The sequence below is a fragment of the Mustela erminea genome, chromosome 8 (assembly GCF_009829155.1).
Source record: "Mustela erminea isolate mMusErm1 chromosome 8, mMusErm1.Pri, whole genome shotgun sequence".
NCBI lineage: Eukaryota > Metazoa > Chordata > Mammalia > Carnivora > Mustelidae > Mustela > Mustela erminea.
Genome location: NC_045621.1, coordinates 103,266,006 through 103,288,492, shown reverse-complemented (window position 1 = coordinate 103,288,492; position 22,487 = coordinate 103,266,006). Strand labels below are relative to the sequence as shown.

Sequence of the window (22,487 nt, the reverse complement as noted above, 5' to 3'; positions counted from 1 at the left end):
ATACATCTCACCAAAAGACAAAAGAAACCAAAAAGGTAACTATATGAGGTAACAGGTATATTAATTCAACTGTAGAAATCATTTCACAACGTATATGTATATCAAATCATCGTGTTGTATTCCTTAAATATATTACAATTTTATTTGTCAATTATATCTCGATAAAGAAAAATCATGGCTAATTCAAATACTTTTGACATTTTCTTTTCAGAGTCAATTGTGTTTCAGAGTTGAAATTACTTGTTAATTGTTTATATTTGACATTATAGGATTCTCAGAGCAACCTGCCTCTTGACATAAGCAGAGATTTCTTTTTCTGTTTTTATTCCAAACATAAACAAGAATTCAACACACAGGGGCGTCTGGGCGGCTCAGTTGTAAAGCATTCTGCCTTTGGCTCAGGTCATGATCTCAGGGTCCTGGGATTGAGGCCCATTATCAGGCTCCTGATCAGTGGGGAGCCAGCTTCTCCCTATCCAACTCCCCCATGCTTGTGTTCCCTCTCTCGCTCTCTCAGTCATAAATAAATAAAAGTTTAAAAAAAAAAAGTAATTAACACACATATCACACGTAAAAGTATAAATTGTTACCATTTTCAATTTTTGCAAAAGCATAAAGGCTTTAAAGTTGCCTGTACTTTAACCTACTACTTCCTTCCCAGGAAAATACTCAGATGATGGCAGATATTTATTTAGAAGGTTGTTTGTCACAGCACTGATGATGACAGTGAAAACTAGCAATAATCTAAACGTCCAACAGGTAACTGAGTAAATACAGTGATGACGCAAGTTAACTACTGCCTATAATATGTCCTCAAAATAAAGAACATCATTTATAATTGATTTGTTTTAAAACGCAGTGTCAGGGCGCCTGGGTGTCTCAGTGGGTTAAGCCTCTGCCTTCGGCTCAGGTCATGATCTCGGGGTCCTGGGATTGAGCCCCGCATCGGGTTGTCTGCACAGCAGGGAGCCTGCTTCCCTCTCTGCCTGCTTGTGACCTTTCTGTCAAATAAGTAAAATCTTTAAAAAAAAACGAACAAAAAACCAATGCAGTGTCACTCTATTTTTATTTTTAAAATTACACATTTAAATGCTTGGAAATATTTGTCTTAAAAAATGTTAACTGTAGGTGTGCCTGGGTGGCTCAGTGGGTTAAACCCTCTGCCTTCGGCTCAGGTCATGATCTCAGGGTCCTGGGATCGAGCCCCGCATTGGTCTCTCTGCTCAGCAGGAAGCCTGCTTCTTCCTCTCTCTCTCTGCCTGCCTCTCTGCCTACTTGTGGTCTCTGTCAAATAAATAAATAAAATCTTTAAAAAAAAATGTTAACTGTAGTTATCTCTTAGTAGTGAATAATGAAGATTTAAATTTTCCTACTTCTTTAAATCTATTTTCTACAATTACGATGTATGAGTACATAAAAAAATTACTGAAATACAAGTTGAGTTTAACAGCTTTAAAATATTTTCACTTTATTTTATTATAGCACATAATTTCAGTGTCAGCCAGTTACTATGCTGCTGATATGACTGCCTTGAATGCCCAAAATGTGGCAAACAGATGACCAAAAGCATTAAAAGGACACCCTGATTCCTAAATACCCCAAATGAGACCTGAACTGAAATGACTATGGCTACTCCAACTCTAATGGAGAGTAGTCCTGGCTGTCAGAGTCAGCTTACAGGAGAACTTAGGTGAGAGGGGTTAAAGTTGATCTGAAGTTTGCCTACGTTCCAGGCAGAATGCCACCAGATACAGACCTGCACTCTTAAAACAATCTTGACTGGGAAATGTGAACATCTGTCAGAAGGGCACTTAGTCAAACAACCAAGGTGAATAGTGTAAACAGTAAAATCTACAAGAAACACGGTACATTCTTATAAGAGGTCCTAATTTTGAGAGATCCAACACTGAAATGATTGGATTAAAAAATATTTACATGAACCTTTTAACCAAAGTAAAGTTCTTTTTAGTACCTTGGAGAGATTCAATGAGTTGTTTTAAGGTTGGTGATGGTTCATTCTTTTTTTGAGTCATGGACCCTTTTGAGAATTTAACAAAATAAGGATCTACTTTTCAGAAAAAATATATAAATGAATCAATGACAAGTATATGTATTCAAGGGGCACCTGGGTGGCTCAGTCAGTTAACTATCTGCCTTCAGCTCTGGTCTTAATCTCAGGGTCCTGGGATAAAGTCCTGCATTGGGCTCCCTGCTCATCAGAGAGAGGGTCTGCTTTTCCCTCTCCCTCTGCCTGCTGCTCTACTTACTTGTGCTGTCAAATAAATAAACAAAATCTTAAAAAAATATAACAAAGAATATATACTCAATTTCAGAGTTTAAGGCCCTCCTCATAATTATTCATGAATAGATCCATGATCTGCAAGTTAAGAATTCTGCTTTAGAAGATTAGTTTACCTTATATTGTTACTAAATATACACAAAGGTGTGTATTTTTATTTATTTATTTATTATTTATTATTTTATATTTTATTTATTTATTTTATTTATTTATTAGAGAGAGCAGGAGCAGGATGAGGGGCAGAGGGAGAAGTAGACTCCCCACTGAGCAGGGAGCCTAATACAGGGCTCAATCCCAGGACCCTGAGATCATGACCTGAGCCCAAGGCAGATGCCTGACAGACTGAACCCCCCAGGTGCCCCTCATTAGTTTATCTTATAAAAAAGTAAATAGCAAACACGTTGGTAGAGCTGAATCAACGGTGTATTGGAAATCAAATGACTGCATCAATCCGGGGTAACACAGGTCTCACATGGCATGAGATCCCTCTAAAATGGGTTCTAAAGACATGAATTTGAAGTCAGCTCTACTGCCAGTAGTGCTAGTCTGAACCTAACATGGCTTAAAGCTTCTTAGTAATACAATTCTTAGAGCTGATCATCCAAAACTAATACTTTGCTTTAGAACAATATATTTTATTTACAAGTTTTTCATCCTAAAATTACTTTAGTTAGTAAAGCTGATTATTCAGATTAATTTGTATTCCCCAAGCAAACATGAACTATTGATTGTAGAGGTAGAGAAATCAGACTGGATTAAAAATGTGTCATATAAATAAAATATGAATCAACTTTTATACAACACTCTAGTTCTAAAGACATATGGTAAGTTGATCAGATGTCTCCTAGTTTTTAGTACAACACTGAGGTCTTTCTTGTTGTTCCTGCCTGCCATTGAATAAGCTCTCACTAAATATTAGCTAATATTTCTCCTAGCTATGTGAACCCCAGACTGTTTCTTGATGGCACACTGTCTTTACCTAAAAGCCACTCTTACACTCCCTTTCCTACGCTGAACCCTACACACTCCTCTTTTTTCAAGGCTTCAAGAATAACTGAATAGGTCCTCTGCTTTGGAGCCTCAGTTATATTATAACGAGACATGCAGGGAATTTTACAAAAGAAACACGTCCATGAACTCCCTTCCAGTGTAACAATCACTCCTCTTCCCCAACCCTATGCCCACCAAGATTCACCAGTCACATTCTCCTTTAGGATTATTCCAGTCCTCCATTACATTTTTCCCTCATTAGTTTCTAACCATCTAAAACTTCCATCTAAAGCTTTCAATTAACTCTTTTGCTTCTGACCCCGTATTCCTCTACTTACAGAGATAGTAAAACAACTGAGAATATGAAACCAAACACACAAATACAATTGAAAAATATTGAGGGGTCATGAAAATCAAAGTCGGGATGCCTGGGTGGCTCGTTGCTAAGTGTCTGCCTTGGGCTCAGGTCCTGGGATCAAGTTCTACACCAGGCTCCTTGCTCAGCAGGGAGCTGCTTCTCCCTCTGCCTGCCACTTCCCTGCTTGTGCTATTTCACTCTCTCTGACAAATAACTAAAATCTTAAAAAAAGAAAATCAAAGTCTGAAATTTAATCAGCTTCTAAAAGACATTTCTAAGCAAAAACATATTAGAAAAAGAAAAAAAAAACTCGATTCAAAAGGATAGTTTGAAAAATGGCAAGAAAGAAGAGAATCACTCTTTACATCACACTGGCCTCCGAAGAAATCCCAGTTAGTTATCCAAGGATGAAACAACACTGCAAACCAGCTGGTCCCCTTTCCTCTTTAAAATCAAAACAAAATTCATTCAACATATCCATGTTATCTGTTGTCTATATATAGGGGGAAAAAAGGGGTGTCTCTAGATCATTATCTAAAATTTACTCTTCCACTTAGTAGGGACATCTAGTAGCAGATTAAAATGAATTATTTTTATCTCATTCTATTTACTTTAATTATTCCTTTAAGCTATTTAAGAAAAATTTTAAATTACACTCGAGCAATTAACTGAAGTTTAATTGGTTAAATTGGTATGCACCCCCCCACCCCACACCTAAAATTCGAAGGGCACAGGGTGGTGAAAGTTATGAAGGACAAAGCTGAAGCATCTCAAGTTCCATTCTCTTCCTATTTATATGACAGAGCAGCTACTTTTCAAACAAACCCTTCTGCAATTTTATTTTTATTTATTTGAGTGAGAGAGAGATAGAGAGTGTGCACACGGGGCATGGAGGCAGAGGCAAGGGACTGGGGCAGAGGAGAGAATCTCAAGCAGACTCCCCACTTAGTGCAGGGTTGATCCCAGGACTCTGAGATCATGACCTGAACTGAAACCAAGAGTCAGATGCTCAACCAACTGAGCCACCCAACTGTCTCAAATCCTTCTGTAATTTTAAAAAAGCTGTCATCTTCAACTACATCAGTACCTATTGAACAGAATTAGAAAAAGAATGGGCTAAATCAAAAAGTAATTTTAAAACAGCCACAACTCTTTGCATACCTATTGGAAAACACTCAGGAGATGACCTCACAGTTCCTATCACTGCCCGAATTTCCTCCTTTCCTCCCGAACATCCAAGAATTGTGCCTTTGAAATACGTCTGAAAGAAGTCAGCACACATACATTCCCCAGAAAAAGAAAAGAGAAAGTATCAGCTTTGGAAAAAGCAGGGATTTCTAGGAGGTCTGGAGATGTGTGCAGGTATATGAAGGAGAAATGAATACCTGGTTGTTGATGTTGACATCAACGTTGGGACGAGAAGTTGGCAATGGACTGCTTTCCACTTCAAGGTGTTTGAGCTTCTGTGAATCCTCTTTTAATGCTGGAAAAAAAATGGCAACATGGCCTCTTAGTCTGCCAGGCTGTCACAGCTGTGTGAGGGCATATACTTACGTTTTGTTTTTCCAATACCAGTTACCAACAATTAAATGGAATAACCTGTAAGTCTGTAGAAAATAAATATATTTTCTTTCTACAACCAGATAACTATTAATTTAAGAGTTAACCTACATTACAGGAATGTTGCCTTGTATCTATACCATATGTAGAAAGCCACTAGGTATGGAATCTCAATAGCATGTTTGGTTAAGAAGGCTTACTAGCCAAAAGATACCAAGAAAAGGCAGAGAACACCTGCGACACCATCCTTCCATAACCACAATACAAGCAAGCTCCTCCTTGCTGCTGCCCCTTGGAACAATTTGTTACTTAAACTGTAACCCCTGGAGGATTTTACTAGTTACCAAGCACATTTAGATATGGCTTTAAGAAATACATATACTGGCAACAGGTCTTTGGGGAGAAGGACGATATACGACCCTGAAGCTGGGCAGCTGGGGATGCCCAGCTCGCTCAGGGCGGAAGGCCGCTCCTTCACAGGAGCCGTGCAGCCGGGACGCCCGGCCTGCCCAGGGCGGAGCGCCGCCTACTTCAGGGAAGCCAAGCACCCGGGAACGCCTGGTCAGCTCAGGGTGGAACGAAAACCGCCTGCTTCCCTTATCCGTTATCGCTCCTTTCTCTTCCCAGAAGCGCCCCCGTTGTTAGTTAGATGAGTCCTTTGAATGTGCTTGTTTAACTATAAACTTGATCCTCCTTCTTGCTTGTCTGCAAGACGGGATTAACGTTTGACCTTCATCAATCCTTCTGTTGGCTCTTGTTTTCTATCCAATAAAAGGGAGACTGTGGAGTTGCTCGTGGCAGCAGTCCTTTTCCACTGTTGTCCACTGTTGTCCCCTGCTTCTAGTCTTTCGCAGCTGACTTGTTTGTGCCTAATTCTTCTCTAGTCACTGACTGGAAGCGGCACCTCCTGCCGAACTTTAGTACTTTGCCACTTTCTTTCCTTGACCCTAACTATATACAGTGCCTAAAACTACACTTCTGTGGAGCAAACAGATTAAGAACATACATTATTCATTCACTGATTCAACAGAGTATGTATTGAAACACAAGGTATTTCAAAGATGTTTCAAAAGGCTTGCAGGACAAGCCTTTTGTCTTACGTTCTGCCCAGCTACAAAACACATTACAAATAAATTTCTCTAACCATTGAAAAGATAATATATTAAACACAGTTCAGCTTTAAATGAACTTTATTTAAAAATAATTAACCACTCTAGGGGCGCCTAGGTGGCGCAGTAGGTGGCACAGTAGGTTAAGTGTATGCCTTTGGGTCATATCATGATCCCGGGGTTCTGGGATCAAGCCCTGCATTGGGCTCTCTTCCGGGGTAGCCTGCTTCTCCTTCTCCATCTGCCCTTCCCCTTACTTATTCTCTTTCTCAAATAAATAAAATATTTTTAATTTATTAAATAAATAAAAACTTTTTAGAAAGATTATATTTATTTATTTGAGAGAGAGAGAACAAGTGGAGGGAGGAATAAGGAACAAGAAGGATAGGCAGCCTCCCCACGGAGCAGGGAGCCCAATGTGGGACTTGATCCCAGGACCCTGGGATCATGACCTGAGCCAAAGGCAGATGCTTAGCCAACTGAGCCACCCAGGTACTCAAAAAATAAAATCTTGGGAAAAAAAAAATTAACCACTCTAATAATCTTACCACGCAGGGATGATTTGGTAGGAGTTTAAGTTTTTACACTGTTACTTGACCCAAAAAAAGCTGTTGAATGCGTAGTAATTCCTATTTAACCCAGTAAAAGGGAGGAAAACGCTATGAAATCATTTGCTCCTCTTTAAAATCAAATAAGATAAAAAAGATCTTATAAAAGTATCCATTAATTAACTCAGTGGATCCCTCTCTTGGCTACACATTACAATCAGATGGGGAGGTTTTAAGGAATACTGATTCCTAGAGCTGATCCTAGAACCATGATAACAGAACTTCCAGAGGTAGTTTTCTGTTACTGGTAGTTCTTAAAACTTTCCAGGTAATTTTAATGTACAAAACTGAGAATCACAAATTCAACACTGATCTTCACAAAATCTTTCCTACTCCTTTACATACCTTTTTTTAAGAGAGGAGGAAGGAGGGGCAGAGAGAGAATGTTAAGCAGGCTCCACACCCAGTGTGGAGCTCAATCTCAAGTGAGATTAGGACCTGAGTCGAAATCAAGACAATGAACAAACTGAGCCATCCAGGTGCCTCCATTTACATTCTTAATTTATATCTCCTGTGTTTTTTTTTTCTCCTGGTTTTCTTAACGCTTCAAATTATGCAATACTAAATTTTAACATGATGATGTTGAGACCACAAATACTTTAGCTTATGCCAATAAATACTCCAAAACTTAAAATCTAAAAATATTGGGTTAGGGGCATTTTCTGGTTAAAATAAAGCTTCCTGTGCTACTTCTGTTTGGCTGAGGAAAATCCTAAAATAACAGGATAAGCTATTTTTTTAAAGTTACTATTTATAACAACTTACCCATGTGAATCAGGATTTTGACATGATAGCCAAAAGAAAATACAAAATAAATTGGACACCAGGATTCTAAGACCTTAATTCTTAATAGCAAAACACTCTATTTTCACTGAATGACTTTGAACAAATGTTATAAATCTGACTCAGTAAATCTTATTAATGAAACCTCCACACTACACAATAATTTCTTCTGCCACAACTTTAATATCATTTAAGCTCTGCTTGAGTACCTTCTGTAATGAGGTGCTCACTTACTATCAGGTATCTACTTCCAATACATGGCAGAGAGATTTTTAAGTCTCCTCTATACTGATTCTAAACCTGCTTCCCTATCCTTTGAAGTTGCTGATCCAAGATTCACCAATAAAGCATCATAAAATAAATTCTTTGATATATCAGAGAGTTATTTAAAGAGTTATTACATCTTACTTGCTCCTTTATTTTCTAGGCATCTTCCTAAGTTCATTCTACCATGTTCTCCCAAACCAAAACAATTTCCTGGAAAGCATACACTAAATAAATGCAATTTGCCAACACTATGCTATGGCATCACTGAAAGAGAGGAAAAATTGTTTTTTGCATTTGTATAATGGAACCAAAATGGAATGTATATATAAAATCAATACTGCCACCTCTATAAAAAAGATTATTTTATTTTTAACCCTGAAAACACTCTGTATTAACCTAGTTCTGCTTCTGGCTAAGAACATTTTCTTCACTTTCTATTTGTATTGATTACTTAAGGAACAAAGGAATACATTTTTAAAGCCAATTACCAGTAGTACTGAAACATGTCCTATTAACCTGAAGCACGGAGTAACTTTTCATTAACACTTTCTATTCTAAATTACTACATACTACTGCTATACTCTATGCTTTTCAGAGACCATAGTGTACTCACTGGCAGTTCCCTGTAAGTTGTTTAAAGATGGTGTCTGACTTTAGTGATAGAAATCTAAAATTGGCGGGACGCCTGGGTGGCTCAGTGGATTAAAGCCTCTGCCTTCGGCTCAGGTCATGATCTCAGGGTCTCGGGATCAAGACCTGCTTTGTGCTCTCTGCTCAACAGGGAGCCTACTTTCTCCTCTCTCTCTCTCTGCCTGCCTTTCTGCCTATTTGTGATCTCTGCCTGTCAAATAAATAAATAAAATCTTTTAAAAAAAATCAAAATTGGGAATAGCCACATAAATGAGGTGCTTTTAAATGAACACATATTACACCGAGATTCAATAGAAAGCCCCTATATTTAAAGGCAGTTTATGCTTTATTGCCAAACCAAATTCACAAATACATAGAAATTTTCAATATGCAATTTACGGTTCCTTTCAATCTTTTTTCTTACTAATTTTTTTATTTTTTTATAAACATATCATGTATTTTTAGCCCCAGGGGTACAGGTCTGTGAATCGCCAGGTTTACACACTTCACAGCACTCACCACAGCACACCCCCCCACCAATGTCCATAACCCCACCACCCTCTCCGGACCTCCCTCCCCCCAGCAACCCTCAGTCTGTTCTGCGAGATTAAGAGTCTTTTATGGTTTGTCTCCCTCCTGATCCCATCTTGTTTCATTTATTCTTCTCCTACCCCCAAACCCCCCACGTTGCATCTCCACTTCCTCATATCAGGACGATCATATGATAGTTGTCTTTCTCCGATTTACTTACTTCGCTAAGCATAATACCCTCTAGTTCCATCTACGTTGTCGCAAATGGCAAGATTTCTTTTGATGGCTGATAGTAGTCCATTGTGTAAATACACCGCTCTTCCTTATCCATTCATCTGTTGATGGACATCTAGGTTCTTTCCATAGTTTGGCTATTGCGGACATTGCTGCTATAAACATTCGAGTACACATGCCCCTTCGGATCACTATGTTTGCTATCTTTAGGGTAAATACCCAGTAGTGCAATTGCTGGGTCATAGGGTAGCTCTGTTTTCAACTTTTTGAGGAACATCCATACTGTTTTCCAGAGTGGCTGTACCAGCTTGCACTCCCACCAACAGTGTAGGAGGGCTCCCCTTTCTCCACATCCCCGCCAGCATCTGTCATTTCCTGACTTGTTAATTTTAGCCATTCTGATTGGTGTGAGGTGGTATCTCATTGTGGTTTTGATCTGATACGTTGTTTGGGAATATCTTCTCCCATTCTGTCAGCTGTCTTTTGGTTTTGTTAACTGTTTCCTTTGCTGTGCAAAAGCTTTTAATCTTGATGAAATCCCAATAGTTCATTTTTGCCTTGCTTCCCTTGCCTTTGGTGATGTTCCTAGGAAGACGTTGCTGTGGCTGAGGCCCAAGAGGCTGCTGCCTGTGTTCTCCTCAAGGATTTTGATGGATTCCTTTCTCACATTCAGGTCCTTCGTCCATTTTGAGTCTATTTTCGTGTGTGGTGTAAGGAAATGGTCCAATTTCATTTTTCTCCATGTGGCTGTCCAATTTTCCCAGCACCATTTGTTGAACAGACTTTTTTCCACTGGATATTCTTTCCTGCTTTGTTGAAGATTTGTTGACCACAGAGCTGAGGGTCTATTTCTGGGCTCTCTATTCTGTTCCATTGATCTTTGTGTCTGTTTTTGTGCCAGTACCATACTGTCTTGATGATGACGGCTTTGTAATAGAGCTTGAAGTCTGGAATTGTGATGCCACCAACTTTGGCTTTCTTTTTCAATATTCCTTTGGCATCTGAGGTCTTTCTGGTTCCATATAAATTTTAGGATTATTTGTTCTATTTCTTTGAAAAAAATGGATGGGATTTTGATAGGGATTGCATTAAATGTGTAAATTGCTTTCAACATTTTGAGGAACCTCCATGTTGTTTTCCAGAGTGGTTGCACCAGCTTGCATTCCCACCAACAGTGTAGAAGGGTTCCCCTTTCTCCGCATCCTCGCCAGCATCTGTCATTTCCTGACTTGTTAATTGTGTAAATTGCTTTAGGTAGCATAGACATTTTCACAGTATTTGTTCTTCCAATCCATGAGCATGGAACATTTTTCCATTTCTTTGTGTCTTCCTCAATTTCTTTCATGAGTACAGATAGCTTTCTGAGTATAGATTCTTTGCCTCCTTGGTTAGGTTTATTCCTAGGTAGCTTATGGTTTTGGGTGCATTTATAAATGGGATTGACTCCTTAATTTCTCTTTCTTCTGTCTTGTTGGTGGTATAAAAAAAATTTCAACTGATTTTTGTGCATTGATTTTATATCCTGACACTTTACTGAATTCCTGTACAAATTCTAGCAATTTTGGAGTGGAGTCTTTTGGGTTTTCCACATACAGTATCATATCATCTGCAAAGAGTGATAGTTTGACTTCTTCTTTGCCGATTTGGATGCCTTTAATTTCTTTTTGTTGTCTGATTGCTTAGGCTAGAACTTCTAGTACTATGCTTAATAGCAGTGGTGATAATGGACATCCCTGCCGTGTTCCTGACCTTAGTGGAAAAGCTTTCAGTTTTTCTCCATTGAGAATGCCATTTGCAGTGGGTTTTTCATAGATGGCTTTGATAAATATAGATAGAGGCATGTGCCCTCTATCCCTACACTTTGAAGAGTTTTGATCAGGAAGGGATGATGTACTTTGTCAAATGCTTTTTTAGCATCTATTGAGAGTATCATATGGTTCTTGTTCTTTCTTTTATTGATGTATTGTATCACATTGATTGATTTGCGGATGTTGAACCAACCTTGCAGCCCTGGAATAAACCCCACTTGGTCGTGGTGAATAATCCTTTTAATGTACTATTGAATCCTATTTTGGTGAGAATTTTCACATCTGTGCTCATCAAGGATATTGGTCTGTAATTCTCTTTTTTGATAGGATCCTTGTCTGGTTTTGGGATCAAGGTGATGCTGGCCTCATAAAATGAGTTTGAACGTTTTCCTTCCATTTCTATTTTTTTGGAACAGTTTCAGGAGAATAGGCCCTTTTAATCTTTATTTATTTATTTTTTTATTTATTTGACATAGAGAGATCACAGTAGGCAGAGAGGCAGGCAGAGAGAGAGAGGAGGAAGCAGGCTCCCCGCTGAGCAGAGAGCCCGATGCGGGACTCGATCCCAGGACCCTGAGATCATGACCTGAGCCGAAGGCAGCGGCTTAACCCACTGAGCCACCCAGGCGCCCCCCTTTTAATCTTTTAAAAGATTAAGAAAAAACAGCACTCTTCCTGGATTGTGTATTTTTGCAGGTTCGGGCAACAATACTCCTCATTAATAACAAAATACTTTCTAGGAGCCAAAGGAATATCCAAACATTTATTAAATCCTGTGCTATATAGAAAATCCTTAAGTAAATCTTTTTTCTCTTAATTTTCATCCAAGAAACAGTACAAAGCAAGTTTGAAAATTCATGAATGCTTAATGACTTATAAATGACACAAATGTTTAATTGTCCTAATTTGTGCTCTTAACTATTTTGATGGACCCTCAAGCCAAAAAGAAAACATAACTATTCTTTATTAAATTTTAAAATCCAACTGTTACATAAAATATTCTTGAAAGAACAGATTTAAATAGCTAATTTTAAAGAGACATGAAATAAAAAGTTGTCCCTGATGTTACATAGAACATTTACTTACTCCTGCATTCCTCTTTAGCTCCTTCCAATCCAGTTTGCCTGGTGACTATGTTAACTTCATCTGGCGCTTGGGGTATTTCCAGAGTGTCAGGTGCCCCAACTATATCATCAATGGTTGTTTCCAGTAATTCTGGACTATCTAGCAAATCAATATTCAGAGGCAAGCTGTAAGGGTGAAAGAAGACTAACTTAGACCGAGAAATGTATCATGAATTTAAATACTAACAAAAATACCTGTTGGGTAAAAAAAAAATCCATGTAAGAGGTTGCATCTCAACTGGTTTAGTTATCTGTCAAAACCTTTTGGGCAGACCTTTTCCAGCCAAAAATGGTGCAAAAGGGACAAGATTTAGCATCCATCCCCTCCGCCCTAGGATAACCGAAGGGGTAAAAAAAAAAAAAAAGGAAATTATTTTCAAGATATTTAGACATCAGATAACAGATTCAGGAAACAAAAAAGGTAAGCCCCATGACGGCCTTCAGAGAATTTCCACACAGTGGTGGAGAAAAGGTGAAATGAGGCAGAACATGGAGAAGTCCCTTAACTGAGAATCTAGAAAGACTAAGGGAGATAAAGCACCAGAAGGGAGAGAGCAGCACTTCAAGGAGAGAATCCTGAGGATCTGCAGAGGGTCCCCAGCAATATTCAGCAGACCAACAGAGAATACATGTGAGGAAACTCCCTTAGGCTGGGGAATGAATCATCCAACAGGATTTCCTCTCTCCCTTTGGCTGGAAAAAGAACTAGTGGCACTCACAATGGGCCACAGTGCCTGTTCCCACACTGTAAAAATATATAATTCACAAGGCACTGAATATTCAGAAAGATCTTGCCTCAGTAGTGGAGAATAATGGCAACAGGCCCACCTAACACATAATAAAAGGAAGACCTGAAAGGACCAAACTGTTTCCAAGTAGTAACTGCATCCTAAAACAAAGCTCAAGAAGATTTAGAGGACTATAAAATTATCTAGCATCCAACAAAGTAAATTTCACAATATCACGCATACACTGAAAAATTACCAGAATGCAAAGAGGCAGAAAAAAGATATCCCATATTTAAAAGAAAAATCAATCAATAGAAACTAACATCAGAATTAGCAGAGAAGGCATTCTGCATTCCGTATGTTCACAAAGTTAAGCAGAGACATAGAAAATATAATAAGAGACCCAAATCAAACTTCTTGAGAGCATGGAGATGAAAAATATATTGACTAGGATTGACAGCAGATTTGACATTAGAAAAGGTACTGAATTTGAAAGCAGAGCAATAGAAATTATACAAAATAAAACACACAGAGAAAAAAGAATCCCCCCCAAATGAAAAGAATATCAGTTAGCTGTGGGACAACTTCAAACAGTGTACTGTGTAAGTAACTTGAATCCCAAAGTGGGAATGGGACCAAATAAATTTTTAAGGAAATAATGGCTGAAGTTTTCCTAAAGTTGGTGAAACAAATAAACCCTAGAAACTTTAAAAAACCCTAAACACAAGCAATATGAAGGAAACTCACCTAAGCACATCATAATCAAACTGCTTAAAACCAATGATAAAAAGAAAATCTTGAAAGCAGCCTAAGACAATATATGTTCAAAGGAATAAAGATAAAGATGACAGCAGATTTCTCATCAGGAGTAATACATGCTGGAGGGCAGAAGGGGGACATCTTGAAATCACTGAAAGAAAAAAATATCAACCCAAATTTTATAGCCAGCAAAAACCAAAAAACAAAACCCTATTTAAAAAACAAAGAAAAAGTTAGGCATATACCAAAGGAAAATAAAAACATATGTCCACCAAAAAATGTGTACACAAATGTTCACAGCAGCATTATACGTTACGGCCAAAAGGTGGAAGCAACTCAAATGCCCATCAACTAGGAATGGAGAAATAAAATGTGGTATAACCATAGAAGGGAATACTAACCAGCAATAAAAAGGTGTGAAGTACTGACGCATGCTACAACATGGATCACCCTTGAAAACATGACATTAAAGGGAAAAGGCCAGACACAAAATACAATCTATGAGTCCATTTACATGAGATGTCCAGGACAGGCAAATCCATAAAGACCAGAAGTAGATTTGTGGCTGCCAGAGGCTGGAGGAGGAATCAGGCAGAATGCAGACTGATTGCTGTGGTGTAAGCCATGAAATTAAGATGCAATATTAAGTGCTGTCTTGACACTTTGGGCCTCACAGGGCCCCAAATGCACTCCCCTGCTCTTACCAGATATGGTCCCCCACCCCCTCACTCCCATCCACTGGAAAAGATCCTCAGGCACCTGGCTGGCTCAGTCAGTAGAGCCTGTACTCTTAATCTCGGGGTTTGAGTTTGAGCCCCACACTGGGTGTAGAGATTACTTAAAAACAAAATCTTAAAAAAGAAGAGAAAAGTTTTCCATCTAGCTATACCAGCTGTATTCTACCTGGTTCTTAATGAATTTTACTTCCCTGCCAGCCTGTGAAATTATTCAAACAAGTAATCACATCTTCTGGTGGAAACCAGAGGTCACCTTATCCTCATGTTACTATGAAGCCTGTCTCCCACAGCTCATGCTTGTTCACTCTGCCCCCAGGTAGAACTCCCACATGGGCCTGTATGTTGTAAGGTTTTCCCCTCCCTTGAGCTATGAATATATATGACTAACAAATTGCTGTCTATCTCATCTGTCCAGTGTTGGGTGTTGTATGCTCAGCCATTTTGTAGTATTTAGGGTAGGAGATGCCTTCTCTGTAAGAGTGAACAGGAACTGTTCAAAACAATTGCTAAAGGGTATGGGTTTCTTCTAGGGGGACAAAAATGTCCTAAAATAAAACTGTGATAAAGGCGGCACAATCCTATGAATGTCCTAAAAACACTGAATGTTCACTTTAAATGGTGAATGCTCACTTTAAATGGTCAATGCTATAGAATGTGAATTATATCTTAAAAAAGCACAAAAGTCGAAATAAAAAGTCATTCATACAAAAGAATTGATGACCAAGGACCTGCACTAAAAAAATATTAAAGGAAAACCTACAGACAGAAGTAAAATGAACACTGTATAATGGGATTTATAACATACGTAAAAGTAAAAATGCTTGAGAAATTAAAATTAAAAGGCTAGGGAGTAGAAATGTAAGTACCCTACAGTAAGGTTCTTATACTATATATGAAACGGTTTAATATCCCTTAAATGTAGACTGTGGTAAGTTGTTTACACTAATGCAATCATTAAAGCAAAAACAAAACAACACAAAACAAAAATACACAGAGTTATAGATTAGGACTGAAGAAAAGACATAAATGGAATTGTTTTTTAAAAACCTAATTAATGAAAAAGAAGGCAGAAAGAGAGGAAGACAGGAATAAGAAACATGGGACAAAGAGGAAAAAACAAAGATGACAAACTTAAACTTAATCATAGCAATAATCATAATACATGGAAATGGTCTAACACTAATATTTAAGTGGAGAGATTGTCATTTAAGATTTGAAAACGAAAATTCAATTATATACTGACTATTTAAACAATTTAAGTATGAAGAAACAAAGAGATTAAAAATAAAAATATAGAAATTTAAAAATGAAAATTTTAAAAAATGAAAATATAAAGACAGAAAAAGATATATCAAGCTAACACTAGTTGAAAGAAAACCTGACTAAATATACTGATATCAGAGTAGAGTTCAGGAGCAGAGAACAGTACTTAACATGAAGATGATCATTGTATCAGGATAAAGGAGTACTTTAATCCAGAGAACAATAACTAAATATTTATGAACTTAATGACAAAGCTTCAAAATACATGAAGCCAAAACTCAAAGACCTACAAAGAGTAATGGGACAAATCAATAATTACAACTAGAGATTTCAGTACTCCATTTCAATAACTAATAGAACAACCAAGCAGAAAATCAGCAAGAATAGACTTAAACAACACTAACCACAACTTTACCTAATTAACATTTATAGAACACTACATCTAACACAGCAAAATACATGTTTTTCTCAAGTGCAAACAGAATAGCCATTAAGACCATATTCTGGGGCATAAAATAAGATTCAATAGGTTCAAAAGGATTCAAGTCATATAAAATATAACATATGTTCTTTGACCAGAACAGAATTAAATTAGAAATCCAAAACAGAAAGATACTTGGAAAATCCTCCAATATTTGGAAATTATATAAGGCAATGCTAAATTACGAATGGCTCAAAAAAGATTCCAAAGGGAAGACTGGAAAAGTATTTTGAATTAAATAAAAATGAAAGCGTAACATATTCAAATTTGTAGGATCCCACTAAAGTAATACTTAGAGGAATTATTTATAGTACTAAATATCTATATTTGAAAAGAAGGAAATTCTCTTGGGAAATCAGTGACCTAAGCTTATATTTTGATAAACTATGAAGAGATGAACAAATTAAATGCAAAGGAAGAGGAAGGTAGAAAATAATGAGTATCAAAAGAAAACAATAGAGAAAACGAATTAAACCAAGAGCTAGTTCTTTGAGAAACTTAACGTAATTGATATCCTCTAGTTAAACTGGTAAGGAAAAAATGAATATTTATTTACTAATATCAGGAAATGAGAAAGGTGACATCATTACAGATCCTACATATATTAAAATGGTATAAGAGGGGCATCTGGTTGGCTTAGTCAGTGGAGCATGTAGCTCTTGATCTTGGGGTCGTGAGTTCAAGCCCCATGTTGGCTGTAGAGCTTACTTTAAAATAAATAAATAAAATGGCATAAGGGAACATTAGAAACTTTACACCAATACGTTCAACATCTTAGATAATAAGGAAAAACTCCTTCAAAAGTACAAATGACCAAAGCTTACTACAGAACACACAAAATCTAAATAGACACATATAAGAAACTGAATTAGTAATTAAAAATCTCACTAAGAAAAACTCAGGCCCAAATGACTTCCCTGGTAAATGCTATCAAATATTTAAAAGAAGAAATAATATCAGTCTTCAACAAACTATTTCAGAAATAGAGGAACAGGCAACATTCCCTGACTCATTCTAGGAGACCATTACTACCTTAATAATGAACCATGCCAAAGACATGAAAAGAAGTTAAGTAAGAAATAAAAAGGATTGGCCACCATGACCAAGTGGGATTTACCCAAGGAAAACAAAGTTGGTTTAACATTCCAAAATCAATTAAGGTAATGTATCATATTAGCAGAAGAAAAACACATGATCATCTCAACAGAGGCAGAAAATACATTTGACAAATTCAACACCATTCATGGTAAAAACTCTTTAACAAACAAGGAATAGATAAAAGATCCTTAATCTGATAAAGGCACTTACAAAATACCAACAACTAAGATCATATTTAATGACGGAATGACTGAATGCTTTCTTCCATAAGACAGAAAATTCTGCTCAACACTGTACTAAAGGTTCTAACTTAATGGAGTAAGGAAAAAAAAAAAAAAAGGAAAAGAATAGAAAAGTTAATCAAGGATACCCAGGCTGGAAAGAAAAGTTAAAAAAAAAAAGAGGTTTTTACATGCAGATGACAGAATCCTAGATTTCCTAGAGTCCTAGAAAGTATTAAATTAAGTTCAGCAAAGTTAAAGGATACAAGATCAACATACAAAAACCAAGTATATCTGTATACTATGCAATGAGAAACAGGAAGTTGAAATTAAAACAATTCCATTTACAGTATCACAAAGAATAAATCTTAAGAATAAATTTAATAAAGGACAGGCAGGACTTGTATACTTAAAACTATAATAAATAAACTAATGGTGATCTAAATAAATGAAAAGACATTTCATGTGCATGAAGTGGAACACTAACATTGTCAAGATAGGAATTCTTTCCAAATTGATCTACAACTCAATGCATTCAAGATCTAATTTCCAGCAGGCTTTTTTTTTTTTTTTTTTTTTTGGTAGAAACTGATAAGCCAATCCTAAAATTTATATAGAAACTCAAAAAAGCTATAATAGCTTTTTAATAATAAGAGCTGGAGGATAGGGACGCCTGGGTGGCTCAGTTGGTTAAGCAGCTGCCTTCGGCTCAGGTCATGATCCCGGCGTCCTGGGATCGAGTCCCACATCGGGCTCCTTGCTCCGCGGGGAGCCTTGCTTCTCCCTCTGACTCTGCCTGCCATTCTGTCTGCCTGTGCTCACTCTCGCTCTCTCTCTCTGACTAAATAAATAAAATCTTAAAAAAAAAAAAAAAAAGAGTTGGAGGATATACACCACCAGATTTAAAAACTTAACTTTAAGTCCCAGTAACCAAGACAGAGTGGTATCAACACAAAGATAGACATGTGAATCAACAGAAAAGAATTAAGAGCTCAGAATTTCTTACATTTTTGGTTGATTTTTGCCAGCACAAATCAATGGAGGAAAGAATAATCTTTTTAAAAAATGCTGCCAGACAACTAAATATATATGCAAATGAAGTTAGACCTTTACCTCACACCGCACATAAAAATTAAATCAAAATGGGTAACAGTCCTAAGCATTAAGAGCTAAAACTGCAAATATTTCATGAAAACATACAGGAAAAAAGTATTTTGAGTTTGAGGTGGCAAAATGTTCTTAGGATATGACACCAAAGGTACAATCCATAAAAGAAAAAAACTTGATAAGCTAGACTTTATCACAATAAAATGTCTGAGTTTCAAAAGACACTATATGGCAGGGTGCTTGGATGGCTCAACTGATTAAGTATCCAACTCTTGGTTTCAGCTCAGGTCATGATCTCAGGGTCGTGAGATCCAGCCCCACCATAGGGCTCTGTGCTCAGCAGGGAGTCTAAGAGACTCTAGAGACTTAAGAGTCTCTCTCTCCGCCCTCTACTTCTGCCCCTCCCTCTGCTTGCATGCACTCTCAAATAAAATAAATAAAATCTTAAAAAAAAAAAAGATACAATATGGAAGTGAAAACAGAAGGCAAAGATTAGTAGAAAATTTTTACAAATGATAAATCTGATAAAGGACAAGAATCCAAAATATACAAAGAACTCTTATAATAATAAAAAGACAAGTAACCCATATAAAAATGGGCAAAAGGCTGAACAGACCTTTCTCCAGACAATATACAAATAGCTGATAAGCACATGAAAAGATTCTCAGTATCACCAGCCCTCAGGAAAATGCAAATCAAAACCACAATGAGATACCACAATTCACTCATTACAGTGGCTATAATAAAAAAGACAAAATAACAAGTGTTAGAGAGGATATGGAAATACTGGAACCCTCATGTATTTCCACTCTGGAAAACAGTCTGCCAATACCTCAAAAAGTTAAAATGTAAATTTATCATACAATCCAGCAATTTCCCTCCTAAGAGTCTATCCAAGAGAAATGATACCTTATGTCCACAAAAAGACATATACAGGAATGTTCATAACATTATTCATAGTAGCCCAAAGAAACAATCCAAATTTCCACCAACTTGTGAACAGATAAACAAAATGTGTATATCCATACAATGCACTATTACTTGGCAATTAAAAAGAACAAACTAAGATCCATGGATGAACCTCAAAACACCCTTAGGCATACCTCAGTGGCTCAGTTGGTTAAGCATCTGACTCTTGATTTCAGCTTGAACTCAGGGTTGAGATTGAGCCCCATGTTGGGCTCTGCCCTGGGCATGGAACCTGCCTAAGATGCTCTCTTTTCTCTACCTCTGCCCCTCCCCCTTCCCTCTTTCTAAAAATAAGTAAAAATAATAAAAACAGTATTCTTAAAAAAACAGCAACATGTTAGATGAGTAAGTCAGATATAAACTTCTGCATACTGTATAATTCCATTTATATGAAATGTCTAGAAAAGGCAATTACAGAAACTGAAAGCAGATCAGTGGCTGCCTGACGGAATGGGAAGGTAGGAGTGTTATTATTTTTTTAAGATTTTATTTATTTATTTGAGAGAGAGAGAGAGATCACAAGTAGGCAGAGAGGCAGGCAGAGAGAGAGGGAAGCAGGCTCCCTGCTGAGCAGTGAGCCCGATGCAGGGCTCAATCTCAGGACCCTGAGATCATGACCTGAGCCAAAGGCAGAGGCTTTAACCCACTGAGCTACCCAGGCACCCCACAGGAGCCATTATTTAAGTGTAGACCAGTACAAGGGAACTTTTTGGGATGATGAAATCATTCCAAAACTGGACTGTGGTGATGACTGTACAATTCCATACATCTCTAAATATAATGAAATTGTACACTTAACAGTAAATGAATTCTAATATTTTAAAATGTCTCAATAAAGTGGAAAAAAAAAAACCTTAGCTAAACTCAGAATTTAGAAACTAGACATTATCTAGTTCAGCAAAAGTACAAGATACAAGATCAATAAATAAAAATCAACTGTGTATCTGTATACTAGGAATAAACAAGAAACTAAAATGAAGAAAACAATCCCATTTAGAAACCCAACGTATTCTAAATGTACTGCTTTTTTTAAAGAACCAGAGACTCTCAACCCAATTCCTCTGCTGTGGGAAAACTCAAAGCTTAGATCATTTTTTTTTTTTTTTCATCTAATACTGAGTTAGAGCAAAGCAAAGGAACTGCCATTGTTTAGAAGGCTCCAACTTTTCCTACAAGAATGAAATCCACGTTTCACTTACGTATCTTGTGCCTGGGATCCAAGTAAAACAGTAATTGTTTTAAAAACTATTAAAAGAGGTAGTAAGAACAAAGACAATTTCTGTACAAGAGATCTGTGTCCCAGTGCTATCTCTGCAACCACCCAGCTCTACAACTTTGGACAAACCACTTTATCTTGGTTTTCAAAATGTGTTCTACAGACCCCAAAGGATTCCAGACACATGTGACTTATCTATGGGTATGGAAACAGTGGTGTTCTTTTGGTCTCCTCACGATGATCTCATGGATGTTTATTTAGAATTCCAGGCAGGTTTAATTCAAAGGATTTCTTGGCTAGCATTAATTTGAAACCACTGGAGCAAAGGCATTGAGGCATTGTTCATCTTTAACACTGAAACTATAAAAGCCTTTTAGTGTAAAACCATCTCATTAGCTTGTTTTCAAGTCTTTTTCCATTGTTCCAATTGTTATCTTCCCTAAGAGTCAATCAGTGTCACTTGTGGTTTTTGTTTTTTTTAAATAACATCATCAAAAGAAGAGGTGACAGTAGTGATAGAAGAACAGAAGGAACAAAAATACCAGAATATTAGAATTTGTTGAAGCTGGTTAACGAACATATTACAGTTCATTATATGTTCTCTATACTTCATGTAATTTTGAAATTTTCAGTCGGTTAACCATCCCACTACTCTTGGTTTCGGCTCAGGTCATGATCTCAGGGTTGTGAGACTGAGCCCCATGTCAGGCTCTGCATTCAGTGCAGAGTCTACTTGAGAGTCTCTCCCTCTCCTCCCGCCCCTCCCCACACTCATGCGCACACACACTCTCAAATAAAATCGTTATAAATAAATAAAAATTTAAAGATGTGGATAGCAAAGTTTTTAGACAAAAGATGGTGATAAGTTGTGGTAGTTCATTTCCTATGGTTCCAACATGAACACATGACAGAAGTTTTTTTAACTACATCTGCTTTATTTTTTTTTTTTAAGAATTTTCTTTCTTTTTTTAAAGATTTTATTTATTTATTTGACAGACAGAGATCACAAGTAGTCAGAGAGACAGGCAGAAAGAGAGGGGGAAGCAGGCTCCCTACTGAGCAGAGAGCCCGATGCGGGGCTCGATCCCAGGACCCTGAGACCATGACCCGAGCCGAAGGCAGAAGCTTAACCCACTGAGCCACCCAGGCACCCCTAACTACACCTGCTTTAAAACAGTGCCTTAGTCCATTCAGGCTTCTGTAACATAAATAACATAGACTGTGTAGCTTATCAACAACAAATTTATTTCTTACAGTTCTAGGAGCTGGGAAATCCAAGAATAGGTACCAGCAGATTTGGGGTCTAATGAAGGTTGGCTTTCTAGTTCAGAGACCAATTTTTTTTTTTTTTTTTTTAAGTATATCCTCATACAAGAGGAGTGTACATGGGATCTCTCTGGACATGAATCCCATTCATGAGGACTTCACCTTCATGACCTTATCACCTCCCAAACACCTCACCTCCAAATACCATCACACTGAGGATTCTCAACATATGGATTTTGGGGGGACACAGATATTCAGTCTGACATACAAAACTAAGAAAAAAACCATTCACATGGAATTAAATAAAGCCCATATATATAAGGATGTTGAACTGTCACAGA

The 22,487-nt window shown here is 37.3% G+C and overlaps 1 protein-coding gene across 9 annotated transcripts in view; it reads right to left on the bottom strand.

Annotated features, from left to right (window-relative positions):
- EPB41L5 (erythrocyte membrane protein band 4.1 like 5) overlaps positions 1–22,487 on the bottom strand; it is a 144,688-nt gene that overhangs the window by 26,028 nt on the left and 96,173 nt on the right. For all 9 annotated transcript variants that reach the window (XM_032353885.1, XM_032353889.1, XM_032353883.1 and 6 more), the window contains 2 exons: positions 12,264–12,427; positions 5,033–5,130 (listed from right to left, as the gene is read on the bottom strand). In XM_032353885.1, coding sequence (XP_032209776.1) covers positions 5,033–5,130; positions 12,264–12,427 — 262 coding nt within the window. The remainder of the gene's footprint in view (positions 1–5,032; positions 5,131–12,263; positions 12,428–22,487) is intronic.